This window comes from Delphinapterus leucas, chromosome 5, assembly GCF_059928025.1.
Source record: "Delphinapterus leucas isolate spDelLeu-1000000601 "Yukka" chromosome 5, BTC_Dleu_Yukka2, whole genome shotgun sequence".
NCBI lineage: Eukaryota > Metazoa > Chordata > Mammalia > Artiodactyla > Monodontidae > Delphinapterus > Delphinapterus leucas.
The window spans coordinates 130,038,220-130,064,878 of NC_143133.1; the positions used below are offsets into that span (position 1 = coordinate 130,038,220).

The window sequence follows — 26,659 nt, forward strand, 5'->3', positions numbered from 1 at the left end:
GCGAAATAAGAATGAATTTCTCCACTGAAAGGGGCAGGTCTAGGAAAATAAGCCATCGGAAAATGACTGAGAGGCTCTTGGGTTCTTTCCATGCTGAGAACAAGCAGAATATAGCATTTCCTTTACTTATATTTCAAGCAGGTAAGGCCATAATTGTATACTCATGAATCTTACTCCACTGCTTGAAACTTTCAGTGGTTCATCATCAAACTGAAATGGAAGCAGGCTCTGTCATTTCTTGGATTTTAAACTAGAATAATTAACTTAGCTTTTCTGGGCCTCATTTGCTCTTCTTTATTTTTTATATATTTTTAAGGGGTAGAGAGTTTGTAATATCCATGAAAGATGTTTGTGATATGTATGATATATAATACATGAAAACCTGGTGCCAGAAAGGCACTCCATAAAAATGAAGTTCATTCTCCTTAATTTAGCATTCAGAGGCCTTCACTTTAGATCGCGATCTGCCTTTCCAGTCTCTTCTCTTATCACTTCCCTTCCCTCTTCCTCTCTTCCAAATGCTTTGGTGACACCAGATTTTGAACATCATACCTTAATGTGCCACAAACAATTCCATACATCTACTCCTCTGTTCCCTCTGCCTGGAATGTGCTTCTCCCCTGTTTTCTTTTTCACTCTCCAAGGTCCACCTATGTCGTCCAGTACTTCCTCCACTTAGCTGTTAAGTTAGCCACTGTTCTGAGGTTATATGACCTAAGTTCATGAGTTTGATTTCATTAGGCTTTTTGGTTGCAAGGAGAAAAGATGTCAGAAAGGTGGGTGTATTGTAAGGATACAGGTGACACTTAAGAGGAAAGAATGTCACAGGCATCCAAGAAGGCCTGATAGGCAATGGGAGAGTCAGGATCCAAGCATGAGAGCAAGAGGGTTACGATCTCCGCCCCCCAGCATCAGGAGTTCAATCATTTTCAGTTTTGTGCTCCACCATTAATGCACTTAAGCTTTCTCCTTATTCCTGCTTCTCTGTATTTTCCCGTCTGTTTTTGTTCAGATCACTTTCTGACATCTCTCTCCCTAAATATCCAAATTTACAGAGAGGGAAAATCAGATTAGACCCCAAGCCACCATCATTGTTGTTCAGGCAGAGCCTTTGTGACATGCCTCCTCTGAGGCTGCTGGCCGACTTCCCTTGGGTTGGGCGCTCATCCCACACCATCACCTGTGGTGAGGTGGGCCATTGGAGCGGCTAGAACCTGGTCACCTATGTCTCAAGCAACCAGGAGGTCTGTGCATGGGCAGTTCTCCTCTGAAGACGCTGTGGGTTGGTAGGAATCTGTAGGTTAATGAAGCCACGTAAGTAATCCAGAGAGTCAGAGAGCCCAAATGTAGGTGTGCAGATGGGCTACTTCAGAATCTCCTGGGATCCTTTTTAAAATACAGAACTTGGGGTTCACTCCAGATTTACTGAATTAAAATCTGAAGGGAGAGGCTTAGAGAACTGTATATATTTTATCTCCGCAAGAGACCATAGCTTTGACATGATGAGGGAACAGAGCTATGTGAAGGATGGGAAGGGTCAGACTGAAGGTTAGGAAGTTTTCTTGATTCTCTGAATGAATTTGTGGGGGATTTTGATGTGCTCTAGTGGCAGTGTGTGTGAAAACACACTTGAAAAGTGCAAGTGCTGAGGTGAGGTAGTTTCCTTCAAAGAAATACACTGCGAGGAATGTGTATCTCTGTAGTTTCCAGAGTTTACACTTATGACTGTCAGAGAGATCAGGAAGAACTAATGTTAAACCCAAACTCCGTGAACTTTCCGCATGGCCTTATACAAAAGCTGAGCGTTTGCTTCCTTTTTATAACCTTATCTATAACGGGTATATTTAGTGAAATACCATAAGCAACATGCAAAGTAACTTTATCAAAATGCCGCCTGAAGTATAAGTAAAATTAAATTTTCAGGAAATAACTTAAGAAAATCTTTTGTTTTAATGGGAGAAAGCTAATAGACTATTTTGCAGTGCGTTAAAGGAAGAGTTGTTTCATATAAATATATCCTAAAAATTGACATCACTATAAAAAATAAGCACATACTTCTTCTGGATATTATTATCTTTATTACAAAACAAATATTTTATGTTGAGGTAACATTTCAAAGGGTATTTGGCAAAAATCAGTTGAATTCTATACACGCAATTTTGCTACATGCGACCCAGGCAAAGGACTCTGAGAACAGTTTCTCTAACATTGCACATGGACTGATCTTAGAAAAAAGTAAGCTGAAAGTTGTCTATTTAAAGAGGAATTTTCTTTTTCCTCTCTCCCCAAACCACTCCTCCATATCATCACCAGTGGGCAGGGAGGTGATGCTCACTGGAGTACCACAAAAAACATTGAAAAGGATAAATTAATTGAAGAAAAAGTTTTGCTTATCCAAAACACCTCACTGTGCCATAATTTGAAAGTGCTTTCACAAACTAAATATTTATTCATACAGGATTTTCTATTGCCTGTACCAAGAATAAATAGAACTGTCTTTTCTTAAATGGAGAAATCCTATGCAATGCTCCAAGTCCAGTGTCTTTTCTGCTGTGAAGCCTTCTCCGATTCTCTAAGGCAAAGTTGGTCCCCGCTCTGTGCTCCCACCTGTGTTATAGGACTCACCTCACTGGATAGTAGTAATTCTTGCTTCTGTCATACGTATCCCTCTTTAGCTTTATTTATCCCTCCATAAGCTCCTCAGGAGCAAGAAACAAGTCTTAACCTCTTTATATCCCCAGCACCTGGCACAGTGCCTGGTACCTAACAGGATCTCAGTAACTGTGTGTTAGGTTAATGAGTTAGGAACTATTTCAGCTGTGAAGCTATAATGCACATCTTTCCTTGCGTCAGGTCTCATTGAGGGTATTCTAGTGAAATTCCCCATTATTGAAACCTCTATGGTTTGGTGACATCCTAGAAAGAAGTATAATGTCCAGTATTCCCTTTCATAAAGGAATGGTCTCTGGTTATTCTTCTGATACAAACATCAATAAATTACAGGTCTCATGATTTCCCTAGTCTCCAACCCCCAAGACACGTGTCTGTGAGAGGCACTCAGGAACGCCCGTGCTAATAGCCGTCTTGGCAGTCATTGTCGTCCTGATCCCCGATGGGTTTGTTGTGATAAGCGTCGACTGTCAATCTTCTGCTTTCTCTCTCGGTGTTTCTGGACTGGATGTCTTCCTCGCTGCTTGATGTGCTCTCAGTTGAGTCGCTCTCTTCTTTTGATTTGCTGCTGTCCTGAGAATCGCTGCTCTGCTCCTCCTCGGACGGGCTGTCCTCCTGGCTCTCCTGGCTCTGGCTCTCTGTCGAGGTGCTGGGAGGCCAGGGGTCCTCCTGGCTGGAACTGTCCTCCTCTTCAGTGGACTCCGGGCTTTCCTCCGAGGAGCTGAGGCTCTCACTGGATCCACTGTCAGTTTGCCCCTCTCTGGATCTGCTCTCTGGACTGGAGGGTTTACCCAAGCTGTCCTCATCACTGGAGTCACTAGATTCCCGTTCTCTTGAGTGACTGGTAACGTTATTGGGGTTGTCACCCCTGGACTCACGCACGACCTCTTCCTGAGATTCACTACTGTTTTCTTGAGAAGGCAGGTCAGCCTCTTCACTGGACTCGCTGCTGGGGTCTTGGACGTCCCGACTGTCTTCTGGGGACTGATCCTCCTCGCTGTCTTGTTGAGATTCACTCTTGCTGTGTTCCCTGGATTGGCTGAGACCAGCTTCTTTGGAGTCGGGGTATTCTGTGGAGTCACTCTTGCTTTCTTCCATTGTGTCGCTATCATGAAGCTCACCTCTGCCATCTTCCTCCGAGATGCGAGACATTCTGAAAAATTTCCTACTGGGATACCCCACTGACGGGCTTTCACCAGACTCCTGAGTCCTTGCTTGCCCATTGCTCCCTTTCGAACCTTTTGACTTGATGCTGGCCCTGCTTATTCTGGAATTGCTTCTCTCGCTCCTGAAGGTGTCGGGGTCTTCGCTTTGCATTCCTTCATCGTCAAACTCAGAGCCGTCCCCGTGGCTACCAACTCCCTCACTGTCGCCTCCCGCCCACTGCTCTGCGCTCTCGCTGTCCGGAGTGGAGTCACGTCCCTCAGGCCTGCTGTGCCCCTCGTCCTCACTGGCAAAGTCCCTGCTCTCACTGGTGATGTCTTGAGCACTGTCTTCCCCCCGTGGGACACTATCCTCCGTGGACTGTGTGCTGTCAGTGGGGTCCTCACCGCTTCCGAGCCTGGAGCTCCCGCCTCGCCTCTCTTCAGGTCCTGGGCCACTGTCACCATCAGCCAAGGTGTCGTCTCCACTCTCGTCTTCATCATCATCTTTGTCATCTCCTTCTTTTCCTCCGCTCCTAGAAAGGCCACCAGCTGGTCTATGAATGTATTGCTGATCATCAAGGCCCAGGCCCTCCTCTGATTCAGTGCTGTCACTGGGGTCTTCATTTACCTGGAGTTTGGGGTTAACAGACATGGTTAGTACCCCAGGAGCTGCTCTCAAGGGTGGTATTTAATGCCCATCTAGGCTCTTTTTGCTTTCTTCTTCCTATGTCCCTCATCAAAGCCATTGAGCCAATTTTACGGCTCAATAATGTTTCAACCAGGGGTTAAAAAGGAAGGAAGAACAGTTGAAAGTCAAGTCGTTCCATTTTACATAGGCACAGTTCGCTTAATGCTGCAAACATTTTCTCAGAAAGTTTTATAGAAATCACATTTATGGAACTCAATATTTAAGTGTGAGTCCTTAAAGGATACTTTCAGAGAATTTTTTGTAAGTTAAAGAATTGGTTGGGCTTCCCTGGTGGCGCAGTGGTTGGGAGTCCGCCTGCCGATGCAGGGGACGTGGGTTCGTGCCCCGGTCCGGGAGGATCCCACATGCCGCGGAGCGGCTGGGCCCGTGAGCCATGGCCGCTGAGCCTGCGCGTCCGGAGCCTGTGCTCCGCAACGGGAGAGGCCACAACGGTGAGAGGCCCGCGTACCGCAAAAAAAAAAAAAAGAATTGGTTTATAATACTCACTCACCAAGTTGCTTGGTTTAAAACACAGTTTTTTAAAATATTGGGTGATTTTTAAAATGACTCGTTTTTTTTTCTAATCAACTCTGGGGGGGAAAATGTGTTAGGGCAGGCGGATGAAACCTTTAGCTAAAATGAAAGTATAATATTGTAGTAAGGTATAAATCTCGCCAAAACCATGTTTATAGCTCATGTGCACGGGCACAGGGTTGCTGTGGAAGGCTTAGCTGAAGAGCTGTAGCTAGTGTGATCACCACGGCAGCTTAGTTCCAAGTGTGAGCTCAGAGCGGTGATCCCCAGAAGTAAAACCATTGGATGCTCTACTCAGACAAGGAAGGATAGTGAATCTTCATTCATCACGCTCTGGAAAAATCTGCTCTCTCTACCATATCCTATGACAGAACATTCTTGCCAACTTTTTAATTTTTTCCCACTTGTCCCCACTCATCAATGTCTGAGTTTCCAGTCAGGACTACAGGGTGATGACACCTCTTCCCATCGCTAGGGTGTACACCGATCCACTGGAACTGAGCATCTATTTAGTTTTCCTAACCTCGATAGGCACATACTGCACCCCTCCCAAGGTGCTATCATCCTCTGAGAGCCCAGAGAACACGGAGGCAACACACCACAACGTCCCCAGAAAAGAGCATTTCCCCGATTCTACGCTTATAAATCTGTAAAATGTTCCTCTGACAATCTTTAGTAAATAGTGGTAAAAAGCCTAAATTCATTTTCCAACTGATGGAGTATAGAATGCAACATGGGTCAAAGTTTCAGGGAGAAACCTGGTTCCTAGAATGTCTGGAGCCCCTCGGGGTTGAGATTGGTCAAAATGATAGAACAGAAGAGTGGGGAAGGGAGAGGGAAGGTGGGGACGGGAAAGAGGATAAGAAGAAGGAAGCTACCAAGTTTTCTATTAAAGTGATATAAGCTAAGTCAGCTTTTCTCTCTCCCAGGGCCACAGATGAGACTATTTTAAAGATGTCATTAGTAAAGCAGCTGTCTCCTTAAAGGTTCCTCAGGGCTCTCCTATTCTCTCCTCCAACAGGATTCCAGGCCCAGAGGTGGTCTCCAGGCCCAGCAGGCATCTCACATTAACCAGAACTCTTTGCCCGATCTGAACTGCTCCAATTGTGAAACCAACATTTGAGATTTATGAGTGAGCTATTCCTCGTCTTCCAGAGTCTGTGACCGTGTGTGTGTGTGTGTGTGTGTGTGTGTGTGTGCGTGTGTGTGTGTGTGTTCTCTTTAACTAGAGGGACATTTAGGGCCACATGTCTATCATCTGGCCCCGGTGATAAATATGGAATGAAGGGCATGTCTACCTCTGAATTCTCCCACTCATTTTTCCCTTCCTATTTTATGGGGCGATTTAGCCAGCATAACCAAAGGTTAGAAAATATTATATTTAGAATGGTCACTAGGTAATTTAATATAACATCATTTCCTTTGATTCCTAAGTAGCCTGGAAAGTTAAGAAAGGTTTGTTTAATTACCTGTTCCTTTGAGCTAACTTTACTTTCTTCTGATGACTCACTTCTCTCCTAAAAAGAGAAAGAAATGTTTATTTTTCATGTTCGTAATTGATGAATAAAGATAAAAATAGGACACACATCAATCGCTTGTGGTCTGGATTTACTACTTTCCAAACGGCCTGAGATGATAAGAGTGTGAAAGTGATTTCATGAGGTGTTTATGATAAAAAATCAATGAGATAGTTACCAAAGGTGGTGTTGGTGTCTGAGCCAAAAGACCCTGTAAAAAAGGAAGGAAGACAAATTACTCTTTCACCGATGAATCATATCATTGAAAACATTTAGGATAATTTTAGGTTTTTTTAGTATATTGATATCTATTTTGTATTCACATGAATATTAATGCTATTTTATAATGAAATGGCTAAACAATGAATGTCAGATGACCAGTGGCCTGAAAAGACCTTGTGATATAAAAAACCTAGAAGATTTTTGTATTTCCAATACTTAGACAAAAATACAATTTCTTTGAAGAAAAATATACAACCTAGAGGAAATGTAAGAGAGGAGAAACAGCGCTGGAACTCACAAACCCAGATTTAAGTCTCAGTTAGCTCCTTGGCTTAGGTTTTAGCCCTGAAAACTGTCTTGATGCTAGCGCTGAAATTCATGTGTTCCAGGAAACAGCTAGTCTCAGGTAAACTGCGATGGTTGGTCACTCTACGTGAATTTGCACAATTCACTTCACCTATCTGATGTCAGTTTCTTATTTGTAAATTAAGAATATTAACAACCACTGCGCTTATTGTACATGGTTGCTGTGAGGATGAAATTGGCTAATGCCTATGGAAGCATCTTGAAAAGTATTCAATATGATATAAGCTGAAGAAGTGATCCAGTTTGAGAACATCTACTTTATAAAATTCAATAGTGGACAAAACTGAATTGAAAAAGCCATTAAACCTTTCTTGAGTCACGTAAGATCACCAAAATAACAAATGCTAAATCTGAAACTTAGTCATAGTTCAGATTTATTTCACTTTCTTTAATCTGATGAGAACTCTAAGAATGCCTGTACCACCTCTGGTGCCCTCTCCCCATCTACTCTCCCCCTCGCCTTGAACATGACGAAATCCCAAATCTCACGTGGCTCAAAGCCACTGAGCAATGGGTATGAAGACCCAGGGTGCAGAGCAGAGCAGAGAGTAGCTGCTGCCAGCATGTCTTCAACAAGCCTCTCAGCAATGCTGGGCTGGGATAGCTCCTAGAGGAAGGACCTATCATCACTTAAAGTCTTTGCCCTGTGACACTGCAGCAGGCACCATGGCAGACTCTACCCCAGTCACTTAGCATCTGGAATTAGGAATGGAAGGGAGTGAGACATTGGTATTTTTCTCCTGCCAAGGCTAGACTTGAGAACACAGTGTGTTTGGGGAACTCGGGCTGAATGAAGGAAGGGATCCACAGGAGCTGCTTTTAAATAAACCAGCCTAAGGATATTCCTGATGAAAGTTCATGTAAGAAATCCTGCAATACCTATTCCAGCCTCAAGCAGGGGCAGGACCCCATCTCAGGCCTCTGACATTATCTGGCCATCATTGTGCCCTAGCTGTGTCATACATAAAAGCCAGCAGGAAACAAGGTAATGAAAAAACATTCTGATTTAGGTTGAGATTTTAACCCTTACTCCTAGAGTCAGCCCTTCCTATCCATGGGTTCCACATCCACGGATTCAGCCAAGCTCAGATCAAAAATATTTTTAAGAAAAGGAAGAAAGAAAGAAAGAAAGAAAGAATGCTCCAGAAGTTTCCAAAAGGCAAAACTTGTATTTGCTGCACTCCAGCAAATATTTACATTGTATTAGGTATTATAAGTAATCTAGAGATGATTTAAAGTACACATGAGGATGTATGCAGGTTACATGCAAATACTACATCATTTTATATAAGGGCCTTGAGCATCCATGGATCTTGGTATCCGAGGGGGTCCTGGAACTAATGCCCTGCGGATACAGAGTGACAATTGTAGTTCCAATCTTGAAAAGCTACTGACTTCCTAGACCTGGCCCCTTCCCAAGAGAGATGTAACACCCCAGCAAAGAATATGAATTCTGGAGTCAGAGCGACCTGGGTTCAAAGTCTGGCTCTAACAGTAATTAACCACATAACCTAGACAGACTAGGTTACTCTCTGTGTCTCAACACAGAAAATACAACACCTAATTCACTAGGGGTACTGTGAAGACTGAGAAAGTTAATACATGCGAAACACACAGAACCGTGTCTGGCAGTGGTTGTTGAACTATTGAGAGTTAATAACGATTGGGTTATTTGGAGCCCACACTCAATAAACATTAGCTATCATTCCGAAGACTCTAGCATTCTCTCATTCTTCTTTCTCTTCTCACCTTCCGGGACTTGATCTCCTAACCTCCTGCCTACCAGACATCTGATAGAACAGACTTCTAGCCCGAATCCTTCAAGGACAATCTTGGTTCACTGTCATCCATCCCCTTGCGCTACTATACAGACCAATCACAAAAACAAAGCTAAAGGAGAAAATGCTTCCTCACCAAATTATACTATTAAGTTGGAGGTGAAGCATTATATGAACTACATTTTCTTATAAGAACTAGAAATTATAGCCCTTACTCCCTATATCTTAGGTTATTCATGTGTTCATTAAGTCAGTAGCAGTTTCAACATTTGCAATGAAGCCATCTTGGTTATACTAATAACATATTAAAATAAAAATATTTCAAAAAAATCTTTTCTACTCACCTTCCATTCTTCAGAACTCTTAGATTCAGTATTTTGATACCTGGCTACCTAGAAAATTCAGCACAAGTGGTCGGCCCACAGAAATTTCCAAAGCAGCAGCCATTAGCATACTTAGGAGGAGTATTAGTCAAATTTTAGCACGCATCAGAACCACCGGGAGGCCTTGTTAAAACACAGATAGCTGTGCCCTATCCCTGGAGAGTCTGGTTTAGTAGGTCTGATGGAGGACCTAGGAACTTACATTTCTAATAAGGCCTTAGTTGGTGCTACTGGTCTGGGGGATGACGCTTTGAGAACCACTCTTATGAGGAAGAAACATGAGCAGCCTAACTATACGAACGGCAACTGAACAGAACAAGGAATTTTTCGTATGATATTTTAAAGAAAAGAGCTTCCTAAGAAGCTACATTTTCATCTGACTGGAACATACACAGCCACTTTGGCTTATAGCCAATGCAATTTGTGCAGTTTTAGGTATAAACAGTTTTTTTTTTCATGCATCCCTACCCTGATACTTACTGGGAGAGCACAGGACAATCCCCACAAGAACATAAGCAGGATGCTGGTCCTCATTGCTGGGTATGTCACCTCTACCTGTGATGAAAGACAGAAGATGCTTTTCTCCACCTTCAAGAAATATAGAAGCTTCAACTTTTTAACACCTGCTTTCTATTAAAAAAAATAAACTCATCCAAATGTCCATCAACTGAAGAATGGATAAACAAAATGCACTATATCCATACAGTGGAGTATTATTCAGCCATGAAAAGGAATGGAGTGCTGATACATGCTACAAAGTAGAGGAACCTTGCAAACATTATACTGAATGAAAGAAGCCAGACACAAAAGACCACATATTGTATGATTCCATTCATATGAAAAATCCACAATAGGCAAATCTATAGAGACAGAAAGTAAGTGTTTGCCTCGGGCTGGAGGAGATGAGCTGTTGGGGTGACAACTAAGGGGTGAATTTTGAACATAATGAAAATGTTCTAAAGCTGACTTTGGTGAAGGTGGAATAACTCTTGTGAATATATGAAAAACCATTGAACGGTATACTTCAAATGGGTGAGGTATACGGTGTGTGCATTATATCTCAATAAAGCTGTTTTTAAAAAACCTCACTCCGAAGAGATAAATTGAAAACTTTTCAATGAGGAGCTCTGTAAACACTTCTTCACTAACACATAAACTATGACAAATGGAGGAAAAGTTAAGAAAAAGCAATAGAGAAATTTCTGACCATTCACTTTTTTTCTTTTTAACATCTTTATTGGAGTATAATTGCTTTACAGTGGTGTGTTAGTTTCTGCTTTATAACAAAGTGAATCAGTTATACATATACATTTGTTCCCATATCTCTTCCCTCCTGCGTCTCCCTCCCTCCCACCCTCCCTATCCCACCCCTCTAGGTGGTCACAGAGCACCGAGCTGATCTCCCAGTGCTATGCGGCTGCTTCCCACTAGCTATCTAATGTGGCAGAATGGACTGGCAAATATCTTCCGACCAAAAAACTACATTTATTGATACCATTCATACCATTGATACCATTGATAGGTGGTGGGCATTTGTCTTCACACACACACACAGGGCTCCTCATTCACATTTATAACCACATAATAACGTCTAGACAAAATAGCTTGGTTTTGCATTTTTTCTTCATCTTCAAGAGATGCATTATGGCAGGCTTCATATTACAGCTCCAGAAAGCATTTAATATCCTCTGTGCTACTTTTAGTCATACATTATACATGATTATGCTAATTTTTTAAAGTGTCATTCACAATACTGAAGGATTCAGAGAAGATTAGAGGTTTGGGATACACTTGTGAATCACACTGAGAGAAACCTGCCAAATCAAACTGTATTTTCCTGGAGGGTGGCTTCATTTCACACTTCAAGAACTGGTGGTTTGGAAAACAATTTGTTCTATATCTAAAAATAGATGTCCTAGATGCTAATGTAAAAAGTTATTGAAATGATTTAAAAGGAAAATAATTTGCCCTGCACTCATAAGCCCTGGGGCTGTCCTAACAGACTGGTCAGATGGACATCCGTATACTCTACGGAAAATCCTGCTGGCTGATTTCAGACCTCACTTTTGCTGATTTGTGTCTTTAAATGTTAAATATATACTATGCCAGTGACAAAAGATCTAAGCCAGAGATCCCCAACCTTGGTTGTATATCAGTATCACCTGGGGAGATTTAAAGCAATACCAGTGCACAAACCCACCACGGGGTAATAAATCAGTTCACTGGGGGTGGGAACAAGCATGGGTTTGTTTTTAACGTGCTCCAAACGATTTTAACCTCTGATCTAAGAAATAATAGTACCTTGCTCAATAATGTCTGAATACACTGAATAATGTCTGAAACATTGGGCTCAGGAAGTCACCTAATCTTATTTTTTAAATTTATTCAAGAAAACAGTAGAAATCCTAAGATAAGGAGACTGAGAAGGTTCCTCATTTCTACCTTCATAAAGCTCAAATGGTCCAATAGAGCCTCTCTTGTATCTTGAGTGTTATTCCTCGTCAACACAGCTATTCTTTGTGTTATTTTCTTTATTCTAATTAGCATACTTCATATCAATCCTTGTGTGTTGATATTATTTTTATTTCTTTTTCAAATCTTTCCCCTAATATCAACAGAGAAAACATATGAAAATGTTCAGCTGCCCCTAAAACGAGCCTAATTAAACAGATATTACTTCTGAAGGAAACCAGAATATCCCATCCCAAAATATGCCTCTTTGACATAAAAATTATTTTGAGCTGAAGGCACGCAAGAGACTGCAGATGCAAGAAGGGTGCTCTGATCTTCCTTCTTTTTCCTGGAAGCAGGAGATGATAAATCTCCCACGTGAAATTTGCCCTCCCTCTCTTAGGAGGAGGGAAGACATTCTTATCACCAGAGATGGAGTCAAGGCTGAGGGAAGTCCATGCAAAGAAATCTTGTTAAACTAACCTGATCTTCCTGGTTACTTCTCCACAATCTACTGTCCCTGCGTCTTGTCAGTCCTTCACAAATGTACTGTTTCTTTGCCTAAAAGGTGTAAAAGCTTCCACTCCGGTCACTTCTTCACGTCCTCATTCTCTTGTGAAGGTGCGCATGTACATGTAAAAATTTTAATAAAACGTGTATGCTTTTCTCCTGTTCCTCTGTCTTAATGCCAGTTTAATTCTTAGGCTCAGCCAGAGACCCCAAGAGGACAGAGGAAAACTTTTCCTCCCCTACACTTCCCTTTAGTTCCCGTAATCAAAACATTTTCTTTTAAGTTCTCAGGTTCATTGCTTAAGGAAAGGAAAGTTTCTCCCAAATACGACACTCTCAAAATAACTGTGTACCGATGGTTTTGGCTTCATAGGTCAAATAATCATGTGGTGGCTCACCATTTTCATTTTCAAAGTGAAATTTGAATAGAGTGATAATCTCATGGTGCTCTGAAAGCCAGCAAATGTTCCAAGAAGTCAACAAATATTGAGTTCTCCTCGTATTTTCTTTTGCTTCTCTCTTATCTAAATAACAAAAAAATGCTCTACACCAATGAATGTTGTGTGTTTTATGAAGGAAGTGTGTGCTTCCAGTGCTCAGTTTCTCAGGGGTGTAATATTATGAAACATAAGGAAGATGCAGTAACTCGCTCGTGCTTCTAGAAATAACATTTAGCACCCCGACTCAGAGTCATAATTTTCCAAGTGGAAGTCTGGCAAACTAAAATAAAATACAGCCTGAGGTCCCGAGAGAGCCGGTGTTGCCAACCATAGAATATAGCCTGCCATCAAGCATTACAGAAAGTCAGAGCTCAAGCACTATACGTGTTAGGTTCTCAATTAGTATTTTTGATAAGAATAATTATACTTGTGTGAAGTGTATTCCAAACGAGAGCTCCAAACTTTCAAAAGCGTTTTACCTACCACCCCAAAAAGAGTAGAAGCAGATACACAGTAGCCCTATTCTGAGTCATAAATGAGCAAAATAGCTACAAGCCTAAGAGATGAGACAAGAACCCTACGTTCTTCTTCAGTGATTGGTAAATGTCATTTCTACATCGCACGCGCTGTCATGCTACAATGAGAACATGTAACAAAAGGACATCAACAACCTCAATTTGAGTTCCACCTGTATGGCAGGTAGTGTGTGTATCAGAGCTTTTCAACCTTTATGAGTTGTTCTCCTGGAATTGAAAAATCCAGATTGCTTAGGATCTGGAGAAGTGGACTGCAGTCCCTTCTCTCTCTGGTCACCCTCAAGTGTAGCCAGAACTTCTTTGTGCTCTCAAGTAAGAGACCTTGTTCCAGACCTTCCTCAGAGTCAATATTCACTTTTAAAGTATATATTTTCTTTTATGTAAACTAAGATGAAAGAGGTAGGCTAAAGGAAGGAAATGAAAGACTTGAAAAATCATAAGCTCAATGTATCATACTTAGTTTGCTTATTTTTGACTTCATGTTGTCATCCTTAATAATGCTAATGAATAATGTATCCATTTATTAGCAGTCCATAAATAGCTGTCGAGAACATCCTGTGTGCCAGGCACTGTTCTAGGTGCTTGAGTATTCAACAATGTGTGATAATGATAACATGCTTGTCTTAACAAAAGCAAAATTACCCAGAACCCAACTAACCGGAACCTCCATTAGCTAGAATTTGTTTCTTTATTACTCTTCGAAAATAAAGTGGAATTTGGCCAGGACATGAATTCTATCACGAATTCAGAAAACCAAATAAATAAATCAATAAAAATTTCCTTGAGGATATGGGGAGGGGGAAGGGTAAGCTGGGACAAAGCGAGAGAGAGGCATGGACATATATACACTACCAAACGTAAGGTAGATAGCTAGTGGGAAGCAGCCGCATAGCACAGGGAGATCAGCTCGGTGCTTTGTGACCACCTAGAGGGGTGGGATAGGGAGGGTGGGAAGGAGGGAGACGCAAGAGGGAGGGGATATGGGGATATATGTATATGTATAGCTGGTTTACTTTGTTATAAAGCAGAAACTAACACACCATTGTAAAGCAATTATACTCCAATAAAGATGTAAAAAAAAAAAAATTCCAAACATTCCAACTGTAATTGTCTCGAGGTCAGTTATAATCAATCCCATGTTATATGCTTTCAACCACAGTAAAATAACTCCTAGGTGTCCCCAAATTAAAGATAGATGTGGGAGGACACACGGCATCTGAGACGCATTGGTCCACATCACCGTTTGGGGGATTTCTTGCGGACTAATACCCGATAGAAAATTGTTTGTTTGTTTAAATATTTTAACCAACCAGATCGAAGTAGCATAGTCTACTTGGCCCTCAGTTAAACAGAAAGTATGGGTCACCAGAACTTATAGCTCTTGAAGAAGAGGAGTGCCTGAAGTGTTGCTGTTACACGTGGGATCTTCTAGATGTCATGCAGAAAGCATTGCCTGACCACAGCTCCCACTCTGCTGTGGAAGACAGACACTTCTGATATAGATGAAGAAGAGGAATAAATGCAGCAAATAAAAATACACATGGGCAGGAGTATATATACTCCTAGGTCTTCTACACTAGGAAAGGTTTTTTAAAAGACAGTTATATTCAACATTTACTGACCTCTGACTGTATGCAAGGCATCATGCTAACATGAAGACCCAGCCAGACAATAGAAAAGCAGTATAATTATCCCAGCCACGGTTTGTTTCAGTAGTCTTAGCATCTCCTTTCAGCTACTCAGTTCATAAGGAATACTATTGGATGAATAGCATTATCTGATTTTCAACTTAAGGGACCATATTTAGAAAGTTCTGCCAGTCTAGTTTACATTCTTTTATAACATCTTGTAGGCCATGAGCCTACCTATATCCATAAAATCTAAATGTAAAAGCTGTATTTGTTTTGATAATTAAAGCAAAACTTCAGAATGACCTTCCATCTGCCTGCTAATTAGTAAAATTTCCCTGTCAGAATACCATGCAGAGATCTAATTAAAGTATTACTGAGAAGAGCACCTGTCTCTATTGACTTAACCTGTCATTTTAAAGTCATTATTTACTGTGGCATAAACAACTGGAACAAAATGGAATCGTTTTTACCCAAGGCACAGCTCTCCCCATCTTTCTCTGCGTGACATAATGCTGCTCAACACGTATGCATACTTAATATTTTCCAAACAACACGGCAGAAGTCATTTAAAAAAATTAAACAATGAGAATGTCTTACCTTCTTCAGTTTCACAAAGACTTTGCCCCAAATGTCTTAACAATCAGGCTGATGTTCTCACAGAGGAAATCTGTGACAATGAAGCCACTCTTGTGTTGACGTTCTGAACACTTCTCTGATGGTGCAGGAATTTAAACTCTGCTTCGGCTCTTCCCAGCCAATCAGCTGCAGGCTGGGGGTGACTGACATCACAAGGTGTGACCGGGACTCCAGTACACCCACACTTCCTCCAGCTTACAGAAGCAGATTTTCCCTAAAAAGCTCTTGTGGTTCCCAAATGACTAGACTAGTTTCAATTAAATTGAAGATCTTCCTAAAGCTTTATTTTGATTTCTAAATATATGTCATTCACATCCATGCAGGCTTATGAGCATTATAAACAATGACAATGTCTTCCACCCACTTGCAGATCCCAGCAGACACAAGGATGGGAAAAGGAGAGTCAAGAGGTGGGTAGAAAGTTTCCTGTTAATGTACATTTCCAGGTTGCACATGAAGAACCTACTAAAATACTAGATTTGCCTAAATTGTTGGTGTTGAGAAGATGGGTTTCATTCTTGCCCTTTTCATCTTTTAACAACCTCCATTACTCATCTCCTTTTCCTCTCATCTCCCTACCCTCCTATACACACAAAGGTCCAAAATTCTTACTAATCTAACAAAGTAGCCCCTTACAGAATTCTGTGGTGATTGGAAATGTTAAAGCACCTCCCTAAGTAACTTTCATTTTTAATTGAAAATTATTCAAATCCAGCACTTCATTACTCCCCTCAACTGCCTGCCACATTTTGGTCTTAACGCTGGTGACTCTGAAATCAGTATTGGATTAAAAGGAAGACTAGTTGGGCAGCATCTGGAGAAACCAATTTCCAAGGGATTTTCTGCCGTTCCTGAAAAAGTAATGAAATGAATAAAATGGTATTGACCAGGACTCTTCAGGGAGTGTGCTGAAAGTTGTGTAGGGAGTTGGAAATGAGGTGGGCAACTCCCAAGGAGCATGCTCAGGTAACAGTAGAAAGACCACTGGACAAATATTTAAAGAACATAAGCCACCTGAATTTAACTTCCTCAAGAGCGGGGATGTTTGCTTTAATTCCCGGTGTATATTGTCCTAATATCTAGGTGCCTGGGTCATAATAAACACTCAGTAAGCAGTTTTATGAATGAATGAGTGGCTTTTAAATGGGCCAGACTATTAGCTTGCCTGCAGTACCCACGTGATTCACGCTGACTTCTTTTGAAAGAGTTACGATTGTTGGAAATTTTAATTGATGCTCCTACCAACCTGGTTCTGGAGAATTGGGGTGCCCGGTGTTATCCAGGAAACTAACATCTAACTCATGGGTTTTTAACTTTCTCACTGTGAACTGCAATGAGGTTGGGGCAGAAAATGTGGAGAGGAGAGTCTATTTTCATACAGGGCTGATTAACAGACCGAAGTTCATAGGCGGAAGCTGTAAATTCCCTATGTTCTGTTCTGGTTCTGAATTACATTTCCTGTTGGTTTCATAGGTCTTGACTGAGGTCTATCCTAGAAGAAACTTATAATCTAATGTCAGAGCGGATTCTGGGAAGGTTTTGGCAAAGGGTATTACAGGACGTTGTTTTAGGATCTCTCCAATTCCCACATAAAAACAGACAGAGCAACTAGATAACAAAACTGAAAACCATGGACAACATGTACAACAAAACTAAATGTTTTAGTTCTATTGCTGCCTTAAAAACCATTTCACTGGGCTTCCCTGGTGGCACAGTGGTTGAGAGTCTGCCTGCCGATGCAGGGGACATGGGTTCGTGTCCCAGTCCGGGAAGATCCCACATGCCGCGGAGCGGCTGGGCCCATGAGCCATGGCCGCTGAGCCTGCGCGTCTGGAGCCTGTGCTCCACAACGGGAGAGGCCACGACAGTGAGAGGCCCGCATACTGCAAAAAAAAAAAAAAAAAAAAAAAACCATTTCACTACTTTATATCTTAAAACAACAACTATTTTGTTATCTTTCCTAGCTAGGACTGCAGTCTTCTGGGGACTCAATGAAACAGAATATTCAATATCGCTCTCATATGGTTGTTTCTGGGGAGCTGGAACGGTTATTCTGAGCACTTTAGTTCTCCCTCCCATGGCCTCTCCTTGTGGCTTGGCCTTTTCACATGGTGGCTGGAGTCCAAGAGCTGCCCGAATGTCACCGTCTCCATATTCTAATGGCCAAATCAACCACAGGGCCATCTCAGATTCAGAAGGAGAAATCGTCTCTATCTTTTGATGTGAAGAGCAGAATGAATGTATAGGGAGCAGAGGAAATGTTGAGGCCATTTTAGAGATTGGTTACCACACTACATGACAGGTTGTAGCCACAAACCCCAAACAAAGTGGCTGAGGACAAGCCACCAACTGCCACAGTTCCTACATCATCTGTGCAGGACTAAGCAGAGGGAAGCAGCAGGACAGCTGATGGACATGCGAACAGGAAACACCAAAATAGTCAATAATTGTTGCTGGTAGGTGCAAAGGGAACATAATGAAATTTGAAGGATCTGGAGCAGTCTGGCCCCTAAAAATTCTCAAAACAGACACCACAGCTGCCTTGCAGGACAGACCCACGTAGAGGAGAAACTGCTGGGAGTGGAATAAAAATTGCACAGAATAGGAAGTAGAGAAGGCACAAATAAGTGTGGGAGAGAGAAATGGATGCAACAAGTCTTAGAAAGCAAGCTGCTATATTTTTTAACACAATATGAGAACCAGAGAAGAGGGTGAAAGCTACCCTGAGCTATATCTCCTTCCAAAATTTCAGGAAAACCAATTTCATATAAAAACAGCAAAAAGCTATGAAGTTTAGATTAGAGCAGAAAACAAACAACCTTATAGACAATGAAAGCATGCTGAGAATACATCAAAACTGTGACATTCTACTTTAAAAATAGCAAAAAGACATTATGAAAATGGCACAATAGATGAAAAACAATATAAATAGAAATTAGAATAATTCAGAAATTATTGAAAGTCATGAAAATTTTGAAATAAGAGAAAAATTTTGAAAATGAAGACTAAACTAAAAGGAACAAAAGAGGGAATAAACACAACAGATAATTCCTTAAGAGAACTAGAAGGCAAAAAAAAAAGGAGGAAAATGTTTTAAATTTAAAAGAAATGAGGGGCGGACCTTCAAAATGGCAGAGGAGTAAGAAGTGGAAATCACCTTCCTCCCCACAAATACATCAAAAATACATCTACATGTGGAACAATTCCTACAGAACACCAACTGAACACTGGCAGAAGACCTCAGACTTCCAAAAACGAAACGATTAAAATGTCCACAAAATTTCACACCCCCATGCTCTATAAAGCAAACCAAGTGGCTGACAGGGTCTTGGTGCTCCGGCTGAGTGTCAGGCCTGAGGCTCTGAGGTGGGAGAGCCAAGATCAGGACATAGGTCCACCAGAGACCTCCAGGCTCCATGCAATATCAAACGGCAAAAGCTCTCCCAGAGATCTCCATCTCAATACTAAGACCCAGCTCCACTCAACAGCCAGCAAGCTACAGTGCTGGACACCCTATGCCAAACAACTAGCAAGACAAGGACAAAAACCCACCCATTAGCAGACAGGCTGCCTAAAATGATAATAGCATCACAGTCACCCCAAAACACACCACTGGATGCGGTCCTGCCCACCAGAAGGAAAAGATCCAGCCTCATCCACCAGAACACAGGCACCAGTCCCCTCCACCAGGAAGCCTACACAACCCACTGAACCAACCTTAGCCACTGGGGGCAGTCACCAAAAACAATGAGAACTACAAACCTGCAGGCTGCAAAAAGGAGACCCCAAACACAGTAAGTGAAGCAAAATGAAAAGACAGAGAAACACACAGTGGATGAAGGAGCAAGGTAAAAACCCACCAGACCAAACAAATGAAGAGGAAATAGGCAGTATACCTGGAAAAGAAATCACAATAATGAGAGTAAAGATGATCCAAAATCTTGGAAATAAAATGGAGACAATACAAGAAATGTTTAACAAGGAGAACTAAAGAGCAAACAATGATGTACAACACAATAAATGAAATTAAAAATTCTCTAGAAAGAATCAGTAGCAGAATAACCAAGGCAGAAGAACGGATAAGTGGCCTGGAAGTTAAAATAGTGGAAATAACTACCACAGAGCAGAATAAAGAAAAAAGAATGAAAAGAATTGAGGACAGTCTCAGAGACCTCTGGGACAACATTAAACGCACCAACATTCAAATCATAGGGCTCCCAGAAGAAGAAGAGAAAAAGAAAGAGACTGAGAAAATATTTGAAGAGATTATATTTGAAAACTTCCCTAATACGGGAAAGGAAATACTCAATTAAGTCCAGGAAGTGCAGAGAGTCCCACAGTGGATAAGTCCAAGGAGAAACACGCAAAGACACATATTAATCAAGCTATCAAAAATTAAACACAAAGAAAAAAATATTAAAAGCAGCAATGGAAAAACAACAAATAACATACAAGGGAATCCCCATAAGATTAACAGTTGATCTTTCAGCAGAAACTCTGCAAGCCAGAAGGGAGTGACAGGACATATTTAAAGTGATGAAAGGGAAAAAACTGCAACCAAGATTACTCTACCCAGCAAAGATCTCGTCCAGATTTGACGGAGAAATTAAAACTTTTACAGATAAGCAAAAGCTAAGAGAATTCAGTACCACCAAACCAGCTTTACAACAAATGCTAAAGGAACTTCTCTAGACAGGAAACACAAGAGAAGGAAAAGACCTACAAAAACAAATCCAAAACAATTAAGAAAATGGTAATAGGAGCATACATAACGATAATTACCTTAAACATAAATGGATTAAATGCTCCAACCAAAAGAGATAGACTGGCTGAATGGATACAAAAACAAGACTGATATATATGCTCTCTACAAGAGACCCACTTCAGACCCAGGGACACATACAGATTGAAGGTGAGGGGATGGAAAAAGATATTCCATGCAAATAGAAGTCACAAGAAAGCTGGAGTAGCAATTCTCATATCAGACAAAATAGACTTTAAAATAAAGACTATTACAACAGACAAAAAAGGATATTACATAGTGATCGAGGGATCAATCCAAGAAGAAGATATAACAATTGTAAATATTTATGCACCCAACATAGGAGCATCTCAATACATAAGGCAAATGTTAACAGCCATAAAAGGGGAAATTGAAAATAATGCAATCATAGTAAGGGACTCTAACACCCCACTTTCACCAATGGACAGATCACCCAAAATGAAAATAAATAAGGAAACACAAGCTTTAAATGATACCTTAAACAAAATGGAGTTAATTGATATTTACAGGGCATTCCATCCAAAAACAACAGAATACACTTTCTTCTCAAGTGTTCATGGAACATTCTCCAAGATAGATCACATCTTGGGTCACAAATCAATCCTTGGTAAATTTAAGAAAATTGAAATCATATCAAGTACCTTTTCTGACCACAACGCTATGAAACCAGATATCAATTACATGAAAAACTGTGTAAAAAATACAAACTCATGGAGGCTAAATAATTCGCTAATAAATAACCAGGAGATCAATGAAGAAATCAAAGAGGAAATAAAAAGAAACCTAGAAACAAATGACAATGAAAGCATGAAGACCCAAAACCTATGGGATGCAGTAAAAGCAGTTTTAGGAGGGAAGTTTATAGCAATACAATCTTACCTCAAGAAACAAGAAAAATCTCAAATAAACAACCTAACCTTACACCTAAAGCAATTAGTGAAAGAAGAACAAACCCCCCCCCAAATTTAGCAGAAGGAAAGAAATCATAAAGATCAGATCAGAATTAAATGAAAAAGAAACGAAGGAAAAAATAGCAAAGATCAATAAAACTAAAAGCTGGTTCTTTGAGAAGATAAACAACATTGATAAACCATTAGCCAGACTCATCAAGAAAAAAGAGTGAAGACTCAAATCAACAGAATTAGAAATGAAAAAGAAGTAACAACTGACACTGTAGAAATACAAAGGATCATGAGAGATCACTACAAGCAGCTATATGCCAATAAAATGGACAACGTGAAAGAAATGCACAAATACTTAGAAAACCACAACATTCTGAGACGGAACCAGGAAGAAATAGAAAATATAAACAGACCAATCAGAAGCACTGAAATTGAAACTGTGATTAAAAATCTTCCAACAAACAAAAGTCCAGGACCAGATGGATTCACAGGAAAATTCTATCAAACACTTAGATAAGAGCTAACAGCTATCCTTCTCAAACTCTTCCAAAATATAGCAGAGGGAGGAACACTCCCAAGCTCATTCTACGAGGCCACCATCACCCTGATACCAAAACCAGGCAAAGATGTCACAAAAAAAAGAAAACTACAGGCCAATATCACTGATGAACATAGATGCAAAACTCCTCAACAAAATACTAGCAAACAGAATCCAACAGCACATTAAAAGGATCATACACCATGATCAAGTGGGGTTTATCCCAGGAATGCAAGCATTCTTCAATATATGCAAATCAATCAACGTGATACACCATATTAACAAACTGAAGGAGAAAAACCATATGATCATCTCAATAGATGCAGAGAAAGCTTTCAACAAAATTCAACACCAATTTATGATAAAAACCCTGCAGAAAGTAGGCAGAGAGGGAACTTTCCTCAACATAATAAAGGTCATGTATGACAAACCCACAGCCAACATCATCCTCAATGGTGAAAAGCTGAAAGCATTTCCACTAAAATCAGGAACAAGACAAGGTTGCCCACTCTCACCACTATTATTCCACATAGTTTTGGAAGTTTTAGCCACAGCAATCAGAGAAGAAAAAGAAATAAAAGGAATCCAAATCGGAAAAGAAGAAGTAAAGCTGTCACTGTTTGCAGATGACATGATACTATATATAGAGAATCCTAAAGATGCTACCAGAAAACTACTAGAGCTAATCAATGAATTTGGTAAAGTAGCAGGATACAAAATTAATGCACTGAAATCTCTGGCATTCCTATACACTAATGATGAAAAATCTGAAAGTGAAATTAAGAAAACACTCCCATTTACCACTGCAACAAAAAGAATAAAATATTTAGGAATAAACCTACCTAAGGAGACAAAAGACCTGTATGCAGAAAATTATAAGACACTGATGGTCACCTTATTTTTGATAAAGGAATGAAGAATATACAATGGAGAAAAGACAGCCTCTTCAATTAGTGGTGCTGGGAAAACTGAACAGCTACATGTAAAAGAATGAAATTAGAACACTCCCTAACACCATACACAAAAATAAACTCAAAATGGATTAAAGACCTAAATGTAAGGCCAGATGCTATCAAACTCTTAGAGGAAATCATAGGCAGAACACTCTATGACATACATCACAGCAAAATACTTTTTGACCCACCTCCTAGAGAAATGGAAATAAAAACAAAAATAAACAAATGGAACCTAATGAAACTTAAAAGCTTTTGCACAGCAAAGGAAACCATAAACAAGATGAAAAGACAACCCTCAGAATGGGAGAAAACATTTGCAAATGAAGCAACTGACAAAGGATTCATCTCCAAAATATACAAGCAGCTCATGCAGCTCAATATCAAAAAAACAAACAACCCAATCCAGAAATGGCCAGAAGTCTTAAATAGACATTTCTCCAAAGTAGATATACAGATTGCCAGCAAACACATGAAAGAATGCTCAACATCACTAATCATGAGAGAAATGCAAATCAAGACTACAATGAGGTATCACCTCACACCAGTCAGAATGGGCATCATCAAAAAATCTAGAAACAATAAATGCTGGAGGGGGTGTGGAGAAAAGGGAACACCCTTGCACTGTTGGTGGGAATGTAAATTGATACAGCCACTATGGAGAACAGTATGGAGTTTCCTTAAAAAACTAAAAATAGAACTACCATATGACCCAGCAATCCCACTTCTGGGTATATCCCCTGAGAAAACCGTAATTCAAAAAGAGTCATGTACCACAATGTTCATTGCAGCTCTATTTACAATAGCCAGGACATGGAATCAACCTAAATGTCTATTGACAGATGAATGGATAAAGAAGATGTGGCACATATATACAATGTAATATTACTCAGCCACTGAAAGAAATGAAATTGAGTTATTTTAGTGAGGTGGATGGGCCTAGGGACCATCATACAGAGTGAAGTAAGTCAGAAAGAGAAAAACAAGTACTTGCTAACACATATATATGGCATCTAAGAAAAATTTTAAAAAAAGGTCATGAAGAACCTAGGGGCAGGACGGGAATAAAGATGCAGAACTACTAGAGAATGGACTTGAAGATATGGGGAGAGGGAACGGTAGGCTGGGACGAAGTGAGAGAGTGGCATGGACTTATATACACTACCAAATGTAAAATAGATAGCTAGTGGGAAGCAGCCGCATAGCACAGGGAGGTCAGCTCGGTGCTTTGTGACCACCTAGAGGGATGAGATTGGGAGGGTGGGAGGGAGGGAGACCCAGAGGGAAGAGATATGCGGATACGTGTATATCTGATTCACTTTGTTATAAAGCAGAAACTAACACACCATTGTAAAGCAATTATACTCCAATAAAGATGTTAAAAAATAAAGAATATCTATTAGTCTACTTCCTTTCCTGGACACATAAAATTACATGCATAAATATCAGTTGTGATCTATGTGCCTGTTTTAGTATATTTCCTAATCCTATTTCAGTAAACTAATTTTGGATTTTAGTTTCCTACTCTTCAATTTTCTTCTCTCTTCGTTCTTTAGCTGCTCCCAATAACTTCACTTTTTATTATCTGTTAATATATTTAGGGCTAGACAGACCCCTACAAGACACTTTGTAAAAGATAATATTTCTTCTTTATTTGCATAATTTAAAGGAATAAATAGCTTTGTCCAACTTCCTATTTACTACAGCTTAGATTGAACCATTTGCAATTGCTTTTTTTTTAGGTTAAAAAAAGAACAGTTGAAAGGAAGCAACCAGCACTGCCGTACATTACAGCTGAACAATGTGGGCTTAGGGGCGCCGACACCTGCACTGTCGAAAATCAGCCTATAGTCAGCCATGCATATCCTTGGTTCCTCTGTATCTTGGGTTTTGTATCTGCAGATTTAACCAACTAGGGATAATGTAATACTAGAGCAGATCTATTGGAAAAAATCTGCGTATGCAGTTCAAAGCCTTGTTCAAGGGTCAACCATACATCTTTCTTATCTCTCCATCTCATCTTCTTTTTTGTAATTTCTCTATGAATCCTCTACTTCTGGCATCCTCATCTATTCCTTCTACCCCTCAATACATTCTGCTTCTAATCAGTGGTTCATCTGACTCAGAATTCCCTCCTCGCCACCGATTGTATTAGTCAGGGTTCACCAGAGAAACAGAACCAATAGGATATGTAAAGCTATATAAGAGATATATAGTAGATATAGGAATACGCACATGATTTTGGAGGCTGAGAAGTTCCATGAAAGTTAACAATACTTAAATACTGATATAAAGTCAATACACTTTCTTCTGTTACATGATAAGGGAATAAGAGAGGAAATAAGACAAAGATATCTGAGATAGATATACACACATATATATTCACACACAAATGTATTCATAGCAAAATAAGGAGGAAGCGCTCAGGACAGTTTCAGTCCTTATTTCTGTAACTGGTCATGTGGTCATAGTTGATATTTGTAGCTATCTTCATCTACTACCCATTCTAAGTCTTTTGCCTCCAGCAAGCACCTCAGCTGGTCATGGTTCTTACCTGGTGAAGTTACACAAACCTTCATTCCCGAAGGGTCTGGGCCATTTGTAATCCTGCCTGGATTGGGTGGTTGTAGTTTTTCCATTTACCTTAATCACAAGGCACGATAATACTGAGACACCCTAACAGATCTCCTGTATTCCAGACATATGTTTCCTTACCTCCACTGTGGAATAATAATTCAATCTCCCCTCAGTAATCACGATCCGTCACCCCAGCCAACACTGTGACTCTATTCTTTACCTGTTGTTTCAGAGGCATGAGGAACTCCAAGCGGCCAGGTGCCAGTATTAACCTCCGGTTCAATGGAATCATTGTTGAGTCTCCAGGTGGAAGCATTGCCCCCTCTGGAACTAAAATCTCTAGGTCAGCAAAGCATAAAGTCACAGAAACAAAGAGCAAAAATTTGGCTAGTGGGTCACTAGGGTTAACAGTGAGCGGTGCCTCTACAATTTCTACCCCTTGATCACTAGACTCGTGAACCCTGCCTATCATATAAATATGATATTGCACGATATATTGGACGCTGACTTAGAGCATATGCAGCTTTCTGTAGAACCTTACCCCGGCCCCGAAAAGTATTACCGCCTAGCTGGCTTTGTAACTGGGTCTTCAAAAGGTCATTCCATCATTCTGTCAAGCCAGCTACTTCAGGACGGTGAGGAACATAGTAAGACAAGTGAATTCCATGAGCATGGGACCACTGTAGCACTTCTTTTGCTTTGATTTGAGTTCCTTGATCAGAAGCAATGCTGTGTGGAAAATCATGACAGTGGACAAGGTATTCCTTAAATCCATGGATGGTGGTTTTGGCATAAGCGTTGCAGGCAGAGAAGGCAAATCAATATCTAGAGTGTCTATTCCAGTAAGAACAAAATACTGCCCCTTCCATGATGGAAGCAGTCCATTTGATCAGCCTGCACCAGGTAGCTGGCTGTTCACCCTGCGGAATGATGTCATATGAGGGCTCAGTGTTAGAATCGGCTGCTGGCAGATTGGGCACTCAACAGTGGCCACGGCCAGGCTGGTCTTGGTGAGAGGGCATCCGTGTTGCTGAGCCCATGCATAATGTCCATCCCTGCCACCATGGCCACTTTGCTCATGAACACATTGGGCAATGACAGGGGTCTGGGGAAAGAGGCTGACTGGTGTCCACAGAACATGACATCCTATCCTACTGATTGCTATAATCTTCTTCTGCTGACGTCACCCTTTGGTGTGCATTTACATAGGACACAAATATCTTCATGGTTTTGCCCACTCAGAGAGATCTATCAACATACTTCCTCCTCAAATCTCTGCATCACCAATTTCCCAGTCATGTTCCTTCCAAGCCCCTGGTCATCCAGTCAGACCACGGCCACAGCCCATGAATCAGGATATAATTGCACACCTACCCTTTTCTCCTTCTAAGCGGAGTGA

At 40.7% G+C, this 26,659-nt stretch overlaps 1 protein-coding gene across 1 annotated transcript; it reads right to left on the bottom strand.

Moving 5' to 3' along the window:
- Positions 1-1,934: 1,934 nt before the first annotated feature.
- Positions 1,935-9,915, bottom strand: DMP1 (dentin matrix acidic phosphoprotein 1). The gene is made up of 5 exons (XM_022582285.3): positions 9,784-9,915; positions 9,265-9,312; positions 6,733-6,765; positions 6,507-6,554; positions 1,935-4,443 (listed from the first exon to the last, which is right to left on the bottom strand). Exons 1-5 carry the CDS (start codon positions 9,835-9,837, stop codon positions 3,073-3,075), a joined length of 1,554 nt encoding a protein of 517 aa, XP_022437993.1. The 5' UTR covers positions 9,838-9,915; the 3' UTR covers positions 1,935-3,072.
- Positions 9,916-26,659: the final 16,744 nt, after the last annotated feature.